This window comes from Diadema setosum, chromosome 19 (genome assembly GCF_964275005.1).
Source record: "Diadema setosum chromosome 19, eeDiaSeto1, whole genome shotgun sequence".
NCBI lineage: Eukaryota > Metazoa > Echinodermata > Echinoidea > Diadematoida > Diadematidae > Diadema > Diadema setosum.
In genome coordinates this window covers 10219367-10234068 of record NC_092703.1, presented here as the reverse complement: position 1 = coordinate 10234068, position 14702 = coordinate 10219367, and the positions used below count along the sequence as shown (strand labels likewise).

At 39.9% G+C, this 14702-nt stretch overlaps 1 protein-coding gene across 1 annotated transcript; it reads right to left on the bottom strand.

The window, feature by feature from the left end:
• Positions 1–833: 833 nt before the first annotated feature.
• Positions 834–13730, bottom strand: LOC140242620 (uncharacterized). Its single transcript, XM_072322372.1, has 5 exons — positions 13525–13730; positions 10133–10921; positions 8936–9149; positions 6770–6951; positions 834–3416 (listed from the first exon to the last, which is right to left on the bottom strand). Exons 1-5 carry the CDS (start codon positions 13653–13655, stop codon positions 2999–3001), a joined length of 1734 nt encoding a protein of 577 aa, XP_072178473.1. The 5' UTR covers positions 13656–13730; the 3' UTR covers positions 834–2998.
• Positions 13731–14702: the final 972 nt, after the last annotated feature.

Genomic DNA, 14702 nt, shown 5'->3' with positions numbered 1-14702 from the left:
ATTATTCCATGTAATGAGTTGTGTATTATTAACAGAGTATGTATTCAAATGTGGTATGACTTTGTGTTTCAGACTTTTACTAGTCAACATAATGTGGCATTACATATCCTGCATGTCCTTAATGTTGGTTTGATTTGAAAGATGCATTCAGGATCAGAGACGGGACTATATGGTTGACAGTAGGCTCATGAAGACCTCACATTAAAGGTACGCTGTTGCCAGTGTTGGGGTTGGATATCATTTTTCTACTCACAACCGTCGATTCCCTTTTCTCGATGAAGCATTCTCGATCCGATTTCTCGTCCTATCATTCCACGACACGAGATGTTACTCAGATACGTTTAACGTACATAAGGGCACTCACGTTTGTTCTCGTATTGCACGATACAATCTGGTCAAAGATGTTGGAGAAGTTAGTGAATAATAAAAAAATAATAATAATAATGAAAACTTGTGACTGATGCATGATTTGTGTCTATACTGACTAAGAAACCTTTCTATCATTGAAACATGTTACGGAGCAAAATGATATTGCTGGAATGATAAAACATGTATTTTGTGTTCTGTTGACTTTTGATTTTACACTGCTGGCATACAAAAGTCTCCCAGGGTGTAACCCATACACATCACATTTATCTTACATTACAGTATAATCATCACCAAACTCACTCCAGAGAACATGAACATTAATACACATGACACACTCAATTATGCTATCAGTTTGCTAGCTAGCATATGTGCACACAATCATAAATATTCCTCTCAACAACTTACATTCCCTGCAATTCTGAGAAAACAGATGAATGAATACATTCAGTTAATTGTTGGTTCTTTTTTTTTTTTGCACAGAATAATTTAATACCTTCTGTGCATCGCATTGAAAACATGTCATGGTGTTTCATCACAATCATACAGTTTATGAAAAATATGTTATTCCATTACTGGAAGACTTGCGATGAAAGATAAATAATGATAAATGATGCCAGGTAGTACTTTGTTGTATTTGCATTGACTGTCATTATCAGCTTTTCTTTCTGTATGTCTAATATTCAAAGAAAGAATGAATTACCAGGCTGTGACAAAATGAGGGCTAATTCCAATACTGAACATCATCAATTTTGCCTTCCACCTGTACAGCTGAAATTGCACACACACACACTGAGCTGTAAACTGAGATGCATACTGCTTGACATAAAAACAGACAGAATATCCTTTAAAATCAGATTTTTGGCCCTGGAACTGTGAAATGTCAGAAAAAAATTTTTATCTGGTAAGAACGGGTAGGAATATTGTTACTTCATCAAAACTGATCAGAAAATTGTAAAGCAGGCATATTTTTCCTGCCCATCTAGGCTCGTTGTTCAATGTTTTTGTACAGGTTGAAGGAATTTTAGTAGTCCATCTTTCTCCACAATGATGCTGTCTTCTGCAGTTTTCTGCAATTCATAATGGCTTCATTTTATTTTTAATTTGAAAGCTGAAAAGTTGTACTTTCATGAACCAATATCGTACACCGTATCATCATATTTCACTCTGTTTATCATACTTAATACTATAAAATTGTATAGGTTGGCATCTCAGTGTGAATGTTGTGCTGGTTTTAAAATACAGCTATGAGAGAAAGTGGATATTCCTGAGTGGGGGTAGAGGTTAGAGAAATGAGGGCAATTCATTATAATAAGGTGCACTTTCTTCAGGTAATGCAATATAAACAGGATTTTTTTTTTTTTAAATACAAGACTACACAGTGCACTCCCACTATAATTAACACAGTCAGAAACAAAATTTTGGATACAACAAAGTAAAATTCAGGGCCCAAAATTATCATCTAGATATCTTTATCATTTTGTTTGTTCAGATATAATGTTATTATGTTATAAAGAAAGAAGAAAAAGTGAGAGCAGCTCTTGACTATTAAGTAACCAAAATGATAATCAGCTAAAGTAATCAATCTAAGTTTGTCAACGAGCTACTCTAGGTGATTGCCGACATCCTGAAATACAATTCATTTCCATACACAGTCAACCAGGGCCCCCTTGTCACAACACTGTGTTCAAACGCAACTAGAACTCAAAAGTAAGTCCTACAAATCTCAAGCAAGTGCACTGCTGACAGCACTTGCGTTTGATAACGAAGGCAAATATTGAACGCACTTTCAGGAATCAACTGCAACTTGATTCATGATTACACGCAAAAATGTGGGCAATGCTTTTGTTGATCTCATGTGGTGTTTATTCGCAAAGTAAATTGCAAGTTGAGTTGCCAAATGAACTTTATCATAGATGCATACACAAAGACACAATGCATATTAATCACAGCTCCAACCTAGCATCTAGTAATCAGATTGCACAATTTTCACACACGTAAGACATCTTAAAGAGGACAAATAAATTGATGGAACTTCTAGAAGAGAGATGTTTTTGTCACCTTTTCTTCGACGATCAAATTGAATTCTGCGAAAGCTGTGACTCTTATTCTGCTCAATATTACACCATGCAATACTGATCAAGCACCATGAAGCAGAGCTCAAGCAGTACCTGAAACAAAGCAGCAAGCATCCCAGTTTATATGGATTCTGACCATGGACACAAGATCTGTCACTGGAGATATGTCTAATCACAATCATCCTTAAAAATATCAACCTGGTACAAAATGTATGATTTTTTTTACCATATCTGTGTGATGTCACAACTAGGAGGCCTCCTTTAGGAAGTGTTGGAGCTATGTGGGTTCACAGCAGATGGGATAAGTATGGTTGGCGCTGGGGTGGATAAATGCCCTTGGGGTTGGTGGATGTGTGCCTATAGTAGCATGAAGAACTGATGGAAGAAGATGACTGTGGCAGGGCTACATGGGAAGACATGGCCGAGGTCTTGCAGAGAGAAGAAGATACACCACTTCCTCCTCTCTTTACAGCTTCCGATCAAACAAAGATTCCTGTTTTCATGACTTTCGCTCTCTGTAACGAATGTGCACCGACAACGTCACACAATGTAGTCTACAGTACGTCAGGGCCATGCAACACATAGTCCACTTTGTCGAGTACATGTGCATTCGGCAACGATCCCTCAGACAGCACCACTTCCGCGAGACTCTGCTCGTCCACGTCCACATGCACCATGTACACCGGCCAGTCCGACGAGGTACCGGAGGTGGGATCGAAGATGGGCTCCCGGCCACTGCGGGCGGCCAGGAGATCCTTCTGAAAGCGGACCTGAAAGCCTGCGATTCTCGTGTTCTCGCCCACCAGGAAGATGCGGCCGAGCATCTGGCGCACGGTGGCGGCGTCCAGGCACGACAGGATCTCCGTCACCATGGAGACCAGATCGAGGCACCTGTACATGTACTCGGTGGCGAAGAGCATCATCAGCTCCGACCTGCGGCACGTATCGTCCCCTCTCAGGACCCCTACAATGCTGAGAACGAGGTTGTTGTAAAAAACAAACAACAGAATGATAATACAGGAACAATTTCCTTTCAAATGGCATTGAGAAGGCCTTGGAGAGGACAGAGTTTTAATACACTCAAAACTTATGAGGGAAAAATAAGAGCCAATTATAACCTACAGCCCTTTAACACCACTCACATACTACCGACTCCATTCACCATTTAGGCTAAAACAAGATTAAAACAGAATGGTTGTCACAGAAAAAAAAAAGAACGATGACAACCGTGGAATATGTTGAATACCTGAAGACAGGTTACTCCCATTCTCATGAGTGGACTAACAGTCACTCTTCTCCACTGAGATCATTTGTTGTCAACATTTACGAACCACATCCACAGAGCAAACTATGGAGATACATGTATATGTGATACATGCATCACAATGGGCAAAATTATCATCTATACAGGACATTTTAACGGTGCATTGTTGTCCACTCAATTTCTTATTGTGCAATACGAGAGCTTATTGAATGAAATGTGTAAACCAATGGATTAATTCTCCTTTAGGTTACCGTTTGTTACTGGCCATTCAATAATACACTGTATTGCATTGTCTCATCAGTTCCACGAGTGCTTGCTGCGTGAGTGCGCGAATGCTTGGTATGTACTAGGTGCGCAAACTCTAATTGTTACAATTCACAAGCGGGCAAACATTTGCTACATGCGCAAGTACAATTCACAAGCAGGCAAACATTTGCTACATGCGCAAGTACAGTGCACATCGCTCCTTTTTCAGTGCAGTGTCGACTTCAAAGGCTGATAGAAGTACGGTACTTTTTCACAATTTATGCCATCTCTACATAATGATTATAGATGATAATAATTATATTGGATGGCTTTGATTCATGGAATAACAGGGATTATACAACACATGTATGGAATCTTGCCATCTGATTGGATAAATGCTGGTCACATGACATTCAGAGGAATCGGCTATCCAACGCTCACCTCAATGGCAGTGCAATAGTCGACTATTGAACGGTACAAGCGAGCCGACAGTGCAATAGACCCTAGGACACACTGAACTTGTGTATCGTTATACAGCTAGCTGGCATTGATGCATACGCGCACCCGTAGGGTTTGCACTGCGCCAGCACGCAACAACCGGTTCAACCCCAGTCCACCATGACAATTGTGTACCATACCACCACCGGTCACCTACGCACGTCGCACGGCCATGCCACTACGTTATCATGGCTACGTAGACCTACCTCTTTTCACCCAAGCCTTATTGTTCTCGTCTCTGATGAGGATCTCAGCGCATTGCTAATCATGAGTGAAATGCAGCAGCAAATACTAAGAAAGTGATCAAATACAGTATGCTTTAAATAGAGGTAAGCAAACTCTCTAGACCTAGCTATATAGGGTTTAGTTAGACCTTTTTCAAGACCTAGGGGGCCTACCAGAGATCGAGCCAGTGGCAGTACGTTACGTAGTTAGTTGGCCTATTAACGTTAGGCGTAGGCTTTCGCATAGTTCTCGATCTACCTAGTTAGGGTTAAAACATATCTATTTTTGGTCCAAACTGTAGACCATGCCTAAATATTTCGATATCATGTGTTGTATAAAACAAATATTCAATGTTTATCATTCGTGCGATGGTACCGAATATTACATTCAGTACAAGTTTAACCGTTCTATTCAACTCCGCTTCGCGTCGTTGAATAGAACGGTTAAACTTGCACGCTCATGTAATATTCGGAACCGTCGCACTCATAAACATCGAATATTTGTATAATATTGCACTCTTTAGGACCGATTTTGCACTCGTCTTCGATTCATGCAATATTGGCCCTACTCGTTCAATATTCTCTGGTATCCCATTCATTGCCGTTCAATGTAACATAAATATTGCACTTGTTAGGACGAATATACTCTGGTATCCTATTCATTGCCATCCAATATAATATAAATATTCCACAATCACAGAGGCTTTCATATTGTCACTCAGGATGAGGCAAGATATCAAAACTTTTTTTGGAGCCTCCTACAGAAGCAGGGTGACTTGACAGCTCTGATTATAGATAAACAGTACTTGCATCAAAAGAAAAAAAAAAGCATGACAGGTTGTCAATTTGATAGAAAAACCAGTTCTATGCCTTTGGCTTTTAAATAAAGGAGACCTCCGGATAATTTTCAGATTTTTACATTTGAACACCTATAAATTAGTTATACTGAGGACAGAGTTTCACAATTTATGAAGGTTTGGATGAAGAATAAGAATATTTTCGAAATTTATAACAAATTGCAATGAACAAGGATGATGACATGGCAGGGTCACCATAAGAATGCGTGTGTTGGGCCTCAAGGAAGCAGCACAAAAGAAGAAGGCATGCACAGATTATACACAGGTGAACTCGCAAGCAAGCGGTATTGTAATGGAATTCCACTGCTACATTTCTGAAATATGTAAGCCTCCTATGTCATCATCCTTCATGTGTCCTTGCTCAGTGTAATTTGTTTAAGGTTTTTCAAAGTATTGTTTCTCTACTCATGAACCACAATAAATTCCACAAATCTACACATGGAGCTGTTGATTTATGTACTACATGAAATTATGAAATTATGAAAATCGTCTGGAATGCCCCTTTAACGGCATCTCATTGGGCTGGAGACTGGCAACCTGGTGGCAGCTTGATTCTCCCTAGTGGCAGAGATATCTCTGCCGCAGAGATATCTCTGTGATGTCTCCGCAACCTTTCCATGACGTCTCCTGAAATGTAGCCAAGTCTCCAAGGAGTCGCAAAAGAATCTATCATGTTCGATTTTCATTCAGAGACTCTTTCCGGTCCCTAGCTGTTTGCTGGAGGTCTCTACGATGTCTCCTTCCAGTCACGGCCAAGTTGCAGGGACTAATTCTATTCACAAGGTCTCCGAGATGTCTCCGCCACTTTGCAGAGACCCACTGGCGACCTACCGGAGACATCGCAGAGACGTCTCTACAAGTTCTGGAGGAATAGATTATCATCTTATTAGGAGAAGTCTCTGAAGTCGCCCTGGAGTCACCTTCTCAGTGAGAGCAAAAGCCATATTTTTTTTCTTTTGAGTTGCACAAATTGCGGCAACTGATCAATCACGGCAGTAGCGGCAAAGTCTCTTCCAGTGAGATACACCCTTAAGTCTCCACTGAATAAAAAACAATTCATCGGAAATAAACAACCATGCAATTAACTCCTTTACAACAGCTGGCTGCACCAGACTTGATATGGCAAAGATGGAATGTCTTGCCTTTCAAACATTTCAAAACATTTGGTACCATCTTCGAGAACACATGGCAAAATAAGAATAAACAAAGAAAACAACTAAAAATGAAAAGACTTACCTGTCTTTCAAATGGATGGCAGTCCCATAATGAGTATAACCCAAGTAGGAGTCATTGGAGTAGGAGTAGGCTTGTCTGCACTCCCTGCGATACGCTGCCCTGATGGCGTGCCTTGGGGCTATGGCGAGGTGAAGCCGCTCGGGGTCCGTTTTGATCTGTAGGCAGGATGTGCTCACCTGGTTCTATAGAAAGTTGCAAGGAAACAAATATGGGTACATAATGAGTATACAGTGAGAGAAAGAGATAAAAAAAGGGTGATATAAGGTAATCATATTGTTACTATTATCATAACCATTCTTTTCTGCAAGCCACCAATATCATACATTTCATGTGTGAGAAGGTGAATGATGATCATAAGTGACCCTGCACCACAAAACCAACAAAAAGTCGGCAGACATGGATTTTTAGTTGAAGGCAGATTCTGAAAGAGCAGACTCTAAGCTATAAAATGATGTATAACTCAATTCAAATGGATTCTCCAGACATATGAGGCCTCCATCCATTTCAAGCTTAATCGCTTATGATGGTGGTCTCCTGCATTCAATTATCTCTGTTGTTTACTGAAAAATACTGTATATTTTATTTCATGTTTCTGTGTATCTACATTGCTCAATGCAATCACCTATGTGAATCTATTTATGTATACTGTTATCGATTTATTTCACTGCACTTGTTATTCTTTGTCTTTGTACTTTTTGAAGTTTGCATTCAAATTGCATCTGATTGAATGCAGAAATAAAGCAAACAAACAAACAAACAAACATATCTAAATATTGGAAAGAAAGCACACACTCTGGAAAAGCTGGAACTAAGAAAACAGGCTCTGAGAAACAGGGTCTATTCAAGCATGCAATCTTTACTAAGCAGTGCTACCGGGGTCATGAATGGGACAAAAAACATGATGTAAGCCACGGTATCAATGAAGGGATTATCAGAATTCGATGAATTTGAGCATGCTTTATTAACACATTCTGTCCGTGATAAGTTTTCAACTTTCAAAGCAGTAGCATCATCCTTTCAAAAGTTATTAGAGTTGAAAGTGAAGAGTGTGGAAAGGATTTTCAAGAAATGAAAAGGGGCCTCTAAGAAAAACTTGATCGCACTACTCTACCAAAAATGGGGTTGTAGAAAAACTGCTGAAAACCCACTTTCCCATTAAATTTATGATCCCAAACTCGAGAATAATGTAGAAGAAGAATATCTCTTTAAGAAAATGTGGAAATCTCAAATTGACTAGGTTCACCCATTTCACCTTTCTTGAGTCCTCATGTAAAACCAAAGGGTGCGACTTTTTGTTTGTTTTGTGATGAACGGTCACATATACTCAGATGTAGACACAGGAAAAGGCTGATGATATCGTGTGGGACTAGACAAGTTATGTGGGAGTTTGTTGTACTTCATAACTGCCTTGCATATCAGTTTCATTTCATTTCAGTTTATTTTGACATTTCTGAAAAAAAAAATGAACAATACATTAAACGGTATTGTAACCAAGAAACAGTCTCGCTGATGTGATTGTTCAACCGTGTATGGTAGTTACGGGACCACATTTGATACCATTGGATATGAGGGCATTTCTCCTTTTTAACAAAAAGAAAATTGACATTAACCATGAAAAAAAAAAATAAGATGAACAAATGAACGAGAGTGTGAACAATTCAGCTTCAGTTTGGCACAAAACGGTATATCATATTCCTCTGGGATTTGAACCTGCGCCCAAACATGAACTTTTCAATTGCAAGGCAAATACACAATCAACTGAGCCACCTCACTGCCATACTACAATTGTACTTGTTATTCACTGCAGCAGAGTTTAATAGCCAAACTCTGGCCTGAATTCACGAAGGTGGTACAATCTTGTCCATGGTTTAAAACATAGACAAAGACCATAATTTTTTATGGGGTGCTAAGTGTCGCATCACCTATTTCATTATGAAATCAGTCATGTCATCAACGAAATGAAAATTTTGTTAACAAAATGATCATTTCGTCAACGGATGTTGTCATTTTGTTACGAAATGACTGATTTCCTAACGAAATAGGCCATGCGACACTTGGCGCCCCATAAAAAAACCATGGCCTTTGTCCATGGTTTAAACCATGGACAAGATTGTACCACCTTTGTGAATTATCAGGCCTTTGTATGGATAGATGCCACTGCCTTACTTCACCAAAGACTGCTCTCTGCCCGTTGATGCTCAGCACGAGATAGTCCAGGACATGCGCGAATCCAACCTGCCTATGCCGAACCAGCTCGGGAATAACGACCCCATCCACAACAGGTGTGACCAGCGTGTGGTGTCTGTAGCTTTCGATCACGAGGCAAGTCTCGGCCTGGGCCCGCGTGCTAACATGGAGGGCCAGGTTAAACATGGTCAGCCTACAGCAGGATCAGCAAACGAGATATCAGCTAGTGTGAATGATGTTTCAATGAATTGCAAAGAAATGAACAGATGTAGCAGGTGCTCACTAGACACCATACTTGATAACTTACAGGCAGAATTGGAGACATTAATTCATTTTATGAGCTCCCACATGAAGACTATTTAATAACATTATTTGTTTTTGAAATGAGCATCCATGTGGAGACCTTCTTTTTTTTTTTGTTGCTATGATCTCCTCAAATCTATGGAGACAATTATCATCACGAGCTCCCTCATGGAGACATTCTACTACAATGTAGCATAGTTTAAATGATATTGTTTGATTTGTTAATTATACCATTTGATTTGATATCAGTAGTACCTGGGGCAAATCATTTCCGACAGGACAACATTTTTCATAAAAAAAAAAACCCAACAAAAACACAATTTAAAATGGGTAATACTTTGGTAACACTTTGCCAATCTGATTTTAATACCAGTTGCCAAGCTCTGTCTTCCTTTTTTCACTGCATCCATGGGATGTTGTTCTCTCCATGAGATACAAGTTTTACTTACTGCCCAAGGCTATGGTCACAACCCCCTAAATCAGTTGGCAAGTGTTTCAGCCAATCTTGGTCAGAGACTGACCGGTGACCGACCAGTGACCAACCAGGCAACCACTGATTTTTAGGGCACCGCTCGGTTGCCGCTGAAGTTTTCACATGAAGTTAAAATTTCAATAGCAACCGACTAGTTTTCACTTGCAGCCCAAAATATGCTTGGTGTTCGAGCGGCAACCGCCCAGGCACCGACCTAATTGAGCGGTTGCCATTGAGTGATTTAGGGAACAAAAATAACACAGATAAACACATGCACAAGTAAGGTTTATGATATTTATCCTAGCATGCACTGCATACTCTGGCTCACTTCAGTGCACAATTACTATTGCATTGAGTTGCAAAGATTTTCAACCACAATTTCTGTCATTACACAGTCATACCTTTCAAAGCCCATTACATAGAAGAACAGGTGGAGCACCCATTTTAACTCTTCCGGTCCCAGCTGGAAGGGCGATTTGAAGAATGTGTTTGGCATTCCCTTAGTAATGAAGACTCCTGGTTTCAAGAGTTCAATGACCCTGCAACACAGCTCACTACTCGTCTCTCCGGACTGCTCAGCAGTTTCTGCGGCGGTGACTCGGGTTGCGGCCAACCTCCTCTTCAATCTCCAGCCACTACCCATCAGGCTCAGGGAGCAATAGTCGGGTGGCATGCCGCAGGACTTGTTGGGCAGCTCCGACAGGCAGTGTTCGTTGAAGTCCGCTTTCTTTCTCATCATCATTGGCATTCTATGCCTGGAGAGAACGGCCTTTAACCTCTTCTCTCCAAATGGCCACAGCTCCTGCCCTTCCGGGGCGGCACGCTGCCTCTGGAGAATCGCAAAGTCCGTCAACGCATCCACGGCACCGCCTCCGGACTTGCGGATCGGCACGACGGTGGAAAAGGTGGAACGGATTCGGATCGGACGCGTCTGATCGACCTTCTTCCGCAGCCGCGTCGAATCGAAGAAGGAGAAGCAGCGCAGGTTGTCGACAACATCAAACCCCTCCAGCTCGCCTTCCGAATTCACGACAAACCACTGCTGGGCGTAGCCCCTGTCTCTGTGCGTCATCACGAGCCGAAAGCAAAGATTTTCGTACATGCGCGGGACGGGAGTTCGACACTCCAGCTCTCTCGTCTTCTCTGTCTCCAATCCATGCTTCAGGCAGAGTTGACTCCATATCGTCTTCCTGAAAGGTTATAACAGAATCAAAAAGATCTCTTCTCAGGTATTTAAGAGACATAAATTTCTTTACATATTATATTCCGTAGTATGACAGACACCAATATCTATTATCATTATAATGGTAAGAAAGGAACTTGCGCCATTCAGCCAAGCACGAGAGAGATGTGGATCCTGAAAATATTGTATATGAAATGTGGTGTCATCAATTAACCATCAGATTTACAGAGGTTCTCAGACATACTCTATACCAGTTACTCTTTGGGTAGGCACTATCCCGCACAAATACTACATGGTATGACAAAATTTCATCAGTTTATGAAGTGATACTGACTGATCAATTTCTTTTTGTACAGTTCTCTTGTAATCATGTTGATACAGTTTTGTATATACCCTTTCTCCTTCTGTCATGTACAAAATAGTGTCTAAACACACCATTCTTCTTCATCTTCTTAAATAAGTACAATCCACCACTAGGTGTACGTACATGAGGTGTATAGTCACACTACATTTGGCAGGTCTGGTGTGGTGTAGGTGTGGTGTGTACAGTGATTTTTAAAAACATTCCTAGGCCTACATCATATTACTGGCATTGTGCAGCTAAAAACAATACTCCTTTAACAGTCGAATACATTAATGTATATCATGTAGTGAACAATCACCTTTCTGTCTGTGAGTTTCTACTAAAATCAATCTTGTGTCACTCTTACTTAGTAAAAATATAACTGCGCTCAAAAAACACGTCTGAATTCTCTTCATTTTACACTGGTTGTCAGGTAAACTAAATTACACAATTACAAAATGTTCATTCATTCCGACTAGACTAACGACCTACAGTACCTACACTCTCCGAGTCTACACCAACACCATCTTTTTGAAAGTTCTTATTTGACACTTTGTGTGGTTGTAAAATAGTTGAACTTTGATCTGGTGATGTCTTTGTTTTTGAAGTCCATGGCATAGACTACACCGTAGATGACAACTGATAATACTAAATTAACTTTGCAAACTGTGGTGACAGTGTGTCATTGGCAAAGGCGGTTACCTCGACGAGCGTTATTGCTACGTGCAGAAAACAGAAATCTTTTCATCACAGTGACAACACCCACAGCTGCATAGCCCATAGGCAGGCACACACACTCCGCTTTTCGGCGCAGCCGGTTCTCCATCACTATTGACGTACATTATGTATGGTTGAGGGGTCTAGATATCGCGCACGTAAATTTGAAATGCTCTTATAATAGAAGTTATTCCATAATCGTACCTGAATTTCTCAATGAATATCACGAAAAAGCAGAAAAATCACCTCCCAGAATCTCCTGATGATACGATGACGGAGTAGTGCGCTGTCGCCGTTTGTATGTCGGACTTTCTTTTATGCGTTCAATTTCTCGGGGTATGTAAAGATCGCGCAGCTGCCCTCTGTAGTTTCATGCGTGAAAGTGTCTGCCCCTCTGCGGCTGTAACGTGCTCCGGCTTTCGTAGAATATTTTTTCACTTGATATTAAATTTGTCCCTGTTATAAGCAACAGAAGTTTTACCTAACTTGTGTATATTATTGTTATTATTATTATTATATGTGTTATTATTATTATCATTATTAGGCCTATTATTATTATTAGGGCCTATTGTTATTATTATTATCATCATTATTACTATTATCACCACCACCATCATCGATCATCATAATCATCATCATCATTATCATTTTCATTATTATTATTATCACTTCCACCACCATCATCATTTTATCATTCTTATTATCATTATTTCTATCATTGATATTTTCATAATCGTTAATGATTTTCATTTATAAAGTTTTCTTACAATATTTCTAATCACTTTAACCAATAATATACACGTAATATAAATGGAAAAAAGTAAAATATGAACATATACTTTGTGTGTGTGTGTGTGTGTGTGTGTGTGTGTGTTTGTGTGTGTGCTTACCCATTCGTCACCCTCTCATTTTCGTCTCCCATTTGTCACACTCTCATCTAATTTGTTTTCTTCATATTATGGCCCTCCCCTGTCACAAATATATCACAAGTTAGCGCAAGAAATCACAAGCAAATTCAAATTGAAATCACACTTCAACTTCGATAGACTGAAATATTTATTCCTTTGTAATATTATAATCGTTGTGTTAAAATTTGACTTAAAACAACATTTATTAACAGTATTTCAGCGTAGCTGGCAGCATACATTGTTCTTGTGTATGATGACGTCACGTGGTAAACGATCGATCGAACAAATTACGAATTCTATCGACTACGAACGAGACAAGCGAGACGACACGTCTAGGCTACAACATCCTTAGAACAGATTTTAAGGGAAGGTAGGTTTGCACAAGGTAAAAAATTGGAAATTTAGTGGAAAATTCGTTGGAAATCAAAATTTCTTACCTGCTTCCTTCTCATGTTGAGCGGTAAGTCAGGTATGTTTATTCCATGGGCGTATCGGCAAATTTTGCGCTTAGTCCTACGCGTAATATCGCTTGCTATACGCAGTTACGCTATGCGCGATCAGTAGGTCCCTGCGCGAGACCTAGTACCCTTACTATACATAATATCAACATTCGTTCACACTGCAATCAATGACAATGCTTACCACACAGAGTTGCTTGACAAAACTTCGTTCAGATATTTACATGTCGCCCTTAGTTTCCCTATGCTTGCCACAGTACAGAAAGATGCAACATGGATCCATATACTTTGGATAGCCAAACTGTTGTCATCCATTGCGACGGATTCATAACATTTCGTCGAAGTACGCGCAACTTGGCGATGGATCCAGGCGATCGTATTTCATGTCCGAGCTTGTGTTGTCTTACGTCGATGATCGATTGGATTGAATGGGCCGTGGTATGGCAAGCCTGTTTGACATTTATTCCATTTTCGTGATGTAAACAATATGATGTCAAGAAATTATCTATTTTTCTCAAGGAAAACAAAATCTTGATACCATGAAATTAATTCTTCTAAAAAATCAAAGTTGAGCATTCTTAATACCAAAAATTCGTATTGATTTAATTGATGTCATGAAATGCGTATTATTAAAAAGGCTTGCCATAGAATCGACCTCGCGAGAGTTGAGCGTGCGATTTCAATAGGTAAATATTGCGCAATAGCCAGGATTTAAAAAAAAAAAATGTATGAAGTCAATTTTCCATTTTTTTTTTATGCCTCCGCCACGAAGTGGTGCCGGAGGTATTATGTTTTCGGGTTGTCCGTCCGTCCGTCCGTCCTTCCATCCGTCCGTCCGTCCGTCCTTCCTTCCGTCCGTCCGTCCGTCCTTCCGCCCGTCCGTAATGAATTTTGTGGACAAGGTTAACTATCAAAACCTGTTGAGGTATCCTAATGAAACTTGGCATGTATGTGTATTAGGGGGTGAAGTTGTGCCTATCAACTTTTGGGTGCACAAGTTCAAGGTCAAAGGTCAAAAGGTCAAGGTCAAATACATAAAATTTCACTATTTCCACCATATCTATTGAATGCCTGAAGATATTTTCTTGAAACTTAGTGTATACATGTATTACCCAAATAAGATTCTCTGGTGAAAGTTTGCGTCATGAGGTCAAAGGTCAAAGGTCAAAAGGTCAAGGTCAAATACATGAAATTTCACTATTTTCGCCATATCTATTGAATGCCTGAAGATATTTTCTTGAAACTTAGTGTATACATGTATTACCCAATTAAGATTCTCTGGTGAAAGTTTGGGTCATGAGGTCAAAGGTCAAAGGTCAAAAGGTCAAGTAAAAATATCAAAACTTCTTTTTTTTTTCTCTG

Bases quoted from the DNA above. Each gene is read 5' to 3' on its own strand.
- LOC140242620 (XM_072322372.1), bottom strand. From the start codon at position 13,655: ATGGATGACAACAGTTTGGCTATCCAAAGTATATGGATCCATGTTGCA. The intron at 10,922-13,524 runs GTAAGCATTGTC...ATAACCTTTCAG, and splicing joins TTGTCAAGCAACTCTGTGTG to GAAGACGATATGGAGTCAAC. The intron at 6,952-8,935 runs GTAAGGCAGTGG...AACTTTCTATAG, and splicing joins AGAGAGCAGTCTTTGGTGAA to AACCAGGTGAGCACATCCTG.